The 7,253-nt window shown below is 43.7% G+C and overlaps 1 protein-coding gene across 1 annotated transcript in view; it reads right to left on the bottom strand.

Annotated features, from left to right (window-relative positions):
- Positions 1-259: 259 nt before the first annotated feature.
- The window catches only part of wwc1 (WW and C2 domain containing 1), a 48,479-nt gene continuing 41,485 nt past the window's right edge, over positions 260-7,253 (bottom strand). The window contains 6 exon segments of the mRNA XM_079509474.1: positions 260-396; positions 523-644; positions 1,423-1,632; positions 1,635-1,655; positions 2,228-2,320; positions 5,392-5,568. Of these exon segments, the coding sequence (XP_079365600.1) occupies positions 330-396; positions 523-644; positions 1,423-1,632; positions 1,635-1,655; positions 2,228-2,320; positions 5,392-5,568 (690 nt within the window). The 3' untranslated portion in view covers positions 260-329.

Raw genomic sequence — 7,253 nt, 5'->3', positions numbered from 1 at the left:
TGTTGTTGAACACACACACAGCTTAACGTCATGGCTGTGTTGTTGAACACACACAAAGCTTAACGCCATGTCTGTGTTGTTGAACACACACAGCTTAACGTCATGGCTGTGTTGTTGAACACACACACAGCTTAACGTCATGGCTGTGTTGTTGAACACACACACACAGCTTAACGTCATGGCTGTGTTGTTGAACACACACACAGCTTAACGTCATGGCTGTGTTGTTGAACACACACACACACAGCTTAACGTCATGGCTGTGTGTTGATGCAGGTTGGGCATGCTGGTTTTAGGGGAGTCAGAGGGGTGGAGTCAGAGGGGTGGAGTCAGACGTGGTCAGAAGGGATGTTGGGGATGCTTGGTTTTGCTCGCGTGAAGAAAGCCATCTTCTCCCTGGAAACAAAATATACTTTATTACTGAATACTAAATATACTTTAACCTCATTAAGCTGGTTAAGGTCGTTAACCTCATTATTCATTAACCTCGTTAAGCTTGTTAGACCTCGTTAAGATCGTTACCTGAAGTTCTGAACCTCGGGGACTTCAGAGTTGCAGCTCTGTGCTCTCATCTTGTGGACGTCCTTCGCTGCTGCTCGCATCATCTTCTCCACGCGCTGTTCCTGGATCAGCTCTTCACTGGTCTAGTGGACAGAACACACAGCACCATGTTAATGAACTGTTCCTGGATCAGCTCTTCACTGGTCTGAAGGACAACACACACACCACCAAGAGATGGGTCAAATGCGGAGAACAAATTTCACTGCAGTAACGTGTGTGACAAATCGTACGACTTTGACTTTGATAGCGTAGCATAGTGTAGCATAGTGTAGTATATATTAGTACCTGTATATCAGTGTTCTGCAGCAGTAAACTGAACCTCTGGTCATGTAGGACCCAGTCAGGCAGGCGGGTCAGTGTAGTGTAGCGTAGCATAGCATAGCATAGCATAGCATAGCGTAGCGTAGCGTAGCATAGCATAGCGTAGCGTAGCATAGCGTAGCGTAGCATAGCATAGCGTAGTGTAGCATAGCATAGCGCAGGGGTTCTCAACCCGTGGGTCGCGACCCCTCGGGGGGTCGCCAAATTATTTTAGGGGGTCCCCAAATTATTTAATTTTTTAAAAAATTTATTTTCACGATTTTTCAAAAATGGCAGACCTACAAGCTCATAGCGCGCCACTCAGTGGCGCGCTATGAGATTGTAGATCTGCTATTTTTCAATAGCTAAATTATAACAATGCTTAAAACACCAAAAGGGGTTCCCGCCCAAAATGGTTTAAGGTTATTGTAGCAGTCAATTTATATTGGGGGTCGGGAGGGGGCGGGGCGGGGGTCCCGAGACATTGCCAAAGCATTTCCGGGGGTCCCCGGCCAAAAACGTTGAGAACCCCTGGCGTAGCGTACTATATTATGGTATTACCTGTTTATCAGTGTTCTGCAGCAGTAAACTGAACCTCTGGTCATGTAGGACCCAGTCAGGCAGGCGGGTCAGGCCGTCCGTCCTGGCTCTCTCCAGGCTCTCCTTCAGGTCCCTGAGAACCTGCAGCTCTTGGTCCAAACGGGTCTGTTTGGTCCTGTAGACCTGAAGGTCCAACTCCAGATCCAGGCTGGTCCTCAGGAGACCGTCTAGAGCCCCGGGACCCCCTGGGGGACCCCCTGGGGACCCCCCTGAGGACCCCCCTGAGGACCCCCCTACCACTGAGCCTCCTCTGGATGGAGGCTGAGGAGACAATTTACAATGTAGGCATTTAGCAATGATTTACAGTAAGCAACACCACAATAACCCTATCCCATACATAGAAATAGTCATCTAGGATCATAAGCAAGGTAAGAACCTAACATCTGTCTAACAGTAGAATGTCTATATAATGAAACTATGAGTCTACACTATAGAGTGCTATGTCTACATAAAATTATATCTAAGTTACATTTACAATTTAGGCATTTATATGACGTTTTTAATCCAGAGCGATTTACATTAAGCAAGAACAAAAAACATGGCGATACATACATGAGAAAACGTTATCATGAATCATACGTAGGCTAAGAACGTAACAGTGGAATATCTAGAAAATGAAACTATGCATATTAGTGATGCACGCGAGCCAGCCCCCCCGCACCAACCTGCCCCGCAAAACAACACGGGAGCCAGCCCGCACCAACCTGCCCCGCAAAACAATATATTAATGTTCTCATTTTAGTGTGTAGGCTAGTGTAGACAGTACCTTCTTCAGTCTCACACTGCGTCTCTCTGAGGCGTTCCTGACGAATGAAGACTTCTTTGACAGAGTGGAGCTGTCACTGTCACTGCGATTTATCTGTTAAAATATTAATAACAATACATATAATATATATATATATATATATATATATATATTACCGCTGGGCCGTTATCTGCGTTAACGTGCTGCGTTAACGTGAGACTCATCGCGCGATCAAAAAAGTATCGCCGAAAATACGAAAAGGTGGGTTTTCAAACTACGGCGGAAGATTGGGAGTGATGCTGCAGTTCTGACTGCAACGGGAAGTGCATTCCACAGTTTTGGAGCCAGAAGGGAGAAGAGTTTGGGACGTGTGGAGCGTTGTCCCAGCGTTTGTAGTGAGGGTACTTCCAGCTTCCCTGCGTTGGCTGATCTGAGTGCGCGGGAGGGTTTGTAGGGTTCAATCATACTTGCAACCTTTGGTTGCTTTGAATGCCAGCATCAGAGTTTTGTATTCTGTGCGGGCAGCGACCGGGAGCCAGTGGAGGGAGCGGAGCAGGGGGAGACAGAATTTTGGCTGGTTGAAGACCAAGCGACCAAGCTTAAGTGCACATGCCGGTAGGCCAGTAAGGAGGGAGTTACAATAGACTGAGTATGACACGAATGAAACTATAGATTTATTTTGGGGATGTGGAGGACGCACACTCACCACGAATCCAAGCAGAGGTCCTCACAAGTATAGAACACCGCCACCAAAAACTGAGCACATGTATTTTTGATCTATAAGGCCAAACCTAATTTGAAAGAATATATTAAGAGTAGGCTGCCTATATTTGGAATTTTACACAGCTGTGCTACTGAGTCAAATCAATTAAGCAGCAGTCGCTGCCTATAAGCCTATATTCTCAATAGGACTATTACTGTAAATCAAAAAGATGTATGTTTATCATACCTTTTAATTTTGGACTAAAAAACATGCTCGACAGGAACTGTAACCAAATAATTACATGGCCGGTGAAAAAAAAAAAATAACGGCCTGGTTCCTTATAAACGCCCCGGGTCCGAATCGATTTTGCATATCAACAGCCCGGGCTACTTTTGGTAATATACGGTATCCATAATTAGGGCTCCTGGTCTAATGGGCCACCTGGCCTGAGAAACCCCTTCTCAAGGACTTACTTCTGGTCATTATTTAGGTAGCGCACACATATTTTGAATTCCTTCGGCAGAGTTCAGATGAGCCATTTTAATCTAGACTAATCTGCTTGAAGAAGGTCAGTACAGTATGTCTGAAGGTCAGTAGAAGGTCAGTAGAAGGTCAGTACAGTATGTCTGAAGGTCAGTAGAAGGTCAGTACAGTATGTCTGAAGGTCAGAAGAAGGTCAGTAGAAGGTCAGTACAGTATGTCTGAAGGTCAGTAGGTCAGTAGAAGGTCAGTACAGTATGTCTGAAGGTCAGTAGAAGGTCAGTACAGTATGTCTGAAGGTCAGAAGGTCAGTAGAAGGTCAGTACAGTATGTCTGAAGGTCAGTAGAAGGTCAGTAGAAGGTCAGTACAGTATGTCTGAAGGTCAGTAGAAGGTCAGTAGAAGGTCAGTACAGTATGTCTGAAGGTCAGTAGAAGGTCAGTACAGTATGTCTGAAGGTCAGAAGAAGGTCAGTAGAAGGTCAGTACAGTATGTCTGAAGGTCAGTAGAAGGTCAGTAGAAGGTCAGTACAGTATGTCTGAAGGTCAGTAGAAGGTCAGTACAGTATGTCTGAAGGTCAGAAGGTCAGTAGAAGGTCAGTACAGTATGTCTGAAGGTCAGAAGAAGGTCAGTAGAAGGTCAGTACAGTATGTCTGAAGGTCAGAAGAAGGTCAGTAGAAGGTCAGTACAGTATGTCTGAAGGTCAGTAGAAGGTCAGTACAGTATGTCTGAAGGTCAGAAGGTCAGTAGAAGGTCAGTACAGTATGTCTGAAGGTCAGTAGAAGGTCAGTAGAAGGTCAGTACAGTATGTCTGAAGGTCAGTAGAAGGTCAGTAGAAGGTCAGTACAGTATGTCTGAAGGTCAGTAGAAGGTCAGTACAGTATGTCTGAAGGTCAGAAGAAGGTCAGTAGAAGGTCAGTACAGTATGTCTGAAGGTCAGTAGAAGGTCAGTAGAAGGTCAGTACAGTATGTCTGAAGGTCAGTAGAAGGTCAGTACAGTATGTCTGAAGGTCAGAAGGTCAGTAGAAGGTCAGTACAGTATGTCTGAAGGTCAGAAGAAGGTCAGTAGAAGGTCAGTACAGTATGTCTGAAGGTCAGTAGAAGGTCAGTACAGTATGTCTGAAGGTCAGTAGAAGGTCAGTACAGTATGTCTGAAGGTCAGTAGAAGGTCAGTACAGTATGTCTGAAGGTCAGTAGAAGGTCAGTACAGTATGTCTGAAGGTCAGTAGAAGGTCAGTACAGTATGTCTGAAGGTCAGTAGAAGGTCAGTAGACCCACAGCTTGCTAAATAAATACATTGATTGTGCTCAGATCTGAGTGTGTGGAGCTTCCCTTTATTTTTCTAATGTTCCCTTTGTGGCTCCAGCACCTCACTGTGGGGTGGCTCCACTGAGCGGTGGTTCTTTTTACAATCTAGATTAATCTAAAAAAAAGTATCTATGCCCACCAGTAGTATATATAATAACACACGCGTGCGTGCGTGCGTGCGTGCGCACTCACCCTGCATACGTAGCTGCTCTGAGTTCCAGACGGCAAATGGTAAATGGTGCAATTATAGCGTCTTTATCCAAGGCGCTTTACATAGATTGTGCATTACATTCACCCATTCACACACACATTCATACACGAATGGCGGCGGAAACCATGCAAGGCACCAACCAGCACATCAGGAGCAATTAGGGGTTCAGTGTCTTGCTCAAGGACACTTCGACACTAACTCTGGGGGAGCCCTGGTTCGAACTGGCAACCTTGCGGTTACCATCCGGCCACTCTACCCCTGACCCACCACCGCCGCCCCCGGCGTGTTATAGTGTAGTGTACAGTAGGGTACAGTATATTAGGGTACAGTACTTACAGTACAGACGTAGGGTCCAGACGGCGTGTTATAGTGTACAGTAGGGTACAGTATATTAGGGTACAGTAGGGTACAGTATATTAGGGTACAGTAGGGTACAGTATATTAGGGTACAGTAGGGTACAGTATATTAGGGTACAGTACTTACAGTACAGACGTAGGGTCCGGACGGTCCAGACGGTCCAGGACTGAAGGTTTTAGAACGATGGATGATGGTTGACCTCTGAACTCTGACATCTGACCTTTGACCTCTGATGAACTGAAGAGGTCTGTCTTTAGGTCTGACCACGCCCCCTGCCCCGCCCATACTGGTCTGCTTGTTCACCTGTCAATCACACAAGAACGCACGCACGTGCACGCACACGCACACACACGCACGCACAGTCGCACACACACACACACACACACACACACACACACACACACACACACACACACCAAGTAAAGAGGGTTAAAATGGGGTTAGAATTAGCCTTGCGTAGCCAGCCTTCATTTTCCTTTGCAATGCATATTGCCCCAGGGGGCAGACTACTATTAAGCAAGGACAAAAAGCATGGGAATACATCACATATATAAAAAGCATTTATCATGAAACATGTGTAAGCTAAGAACGTAACAGTGGAATATCTATATAATGAAACTATACATATAAACTATACATATATACTATACTATGCGATACTATGCTATACATATGTACTATGAAGTGCTATGACTACATACAATGCAATTATAGTGCTGTCTACATAACATGCTATAAGTCTGTATCAAATGCTATCTAAGTTAGGCCATATTGTGAGGTCCCTTTTCGTTCAGTTTCGTTCCCGCGTCATGGGCACTACTCATTCAATGCATTTTTGCATAGATAATACCCTTCTGGACTTTGGGTTAAAAGTTCTACTCATAATATCCTGCAGTATTTTGTCACAGGCCAGAAATGTATATAACCAAAAAACGAAAATCTTGTGTTGCTGTGTTTTGCTTGTAAAATGTGTTAAATTAATTTTGGCAACACAAAATCTTTCTCAAATGTCATAAATACATATACCTAACATCTGAAACAAGAATTGGTGCCTTAGTTTACTCATATGTGAATCTAGATCATGAAATGTAGCAAATTTGTTAAAGAAAACACTTCAACTTAAGTGATTGGCACCCAGCACAATGAAACATACACATAGTACATTTAGCCAAAAGCTTATGTTTCATACATAAAAAATGTCACAACCTATTGTGTAATGAAAGGTAGAAAAGAAAAGCAGCGCACCTTGGCCCAAAATGGCTGAAAATCTATCAAAATGTTACCACCTAAATTGGAATAATGCAAAGAATGGACAAGACTAAAAACAAATGTAATAGAAGGTCAGAATTATTACAACACATTGTATGAAACATTTATTCAAGTACCACAAAGTGTCACAGCATCTGACATTTGTACAGCTCGCGACCTTTGGGGTCGCCATCCCGGCCAAATCTAATATGGCTGCTACCTAAAAGGGTTTTGGCTGTAACATTTGAACCAGATGAGCTACAAATGCAAACTTTGTGTCTATGTCATGTTTTTGACCATTACAAACACGTTGGAATACTTATCATTATGATTGGGTGTGTCTGGAACCATAATTTGCATATTTACAAGATGGCGGCTATGTGAAAAGGAGTGAACTTTTGACATTTTTGACAAACGTGGTGTCTATTTTATATTTTTAAGCATTAGAAACACATGTAAATGCTCTGGTGTATGATTACATATATCTAGAACACTTTAATATACACATTCCTATTGATACAGATATGAGTATTAAATGCACAAAATCTCTGTACGTGCATACACAATGTCCATCTAGTTGACGTATCTCGGCTTATGTTATTAGAAAGCCTACTTTCCTTATAGTGGATGCACTCTGAGCCCCCCACCACATGTATAAAATGCACTTTTTGGCTAGAAAGGGATTTGTTTCACCGGAAGGAAAAATCTTGTCTATGAGATTTTCTCTTGGCAGCACAGTG

Source organism: Electrona antarctica, assembly GCF_951216825.1.
Source record: "Electrona antarctica genome assembly, chromosome: 9".
NCBI lineage: Eukaryota > Metazoa > Chordata > Actinopteri > Myctophiformes > Myctophidae > Electrona > Electrona antarctica.
This window is presented reverse-complemented; position numbering and strand designations above follow the sequence as displayed.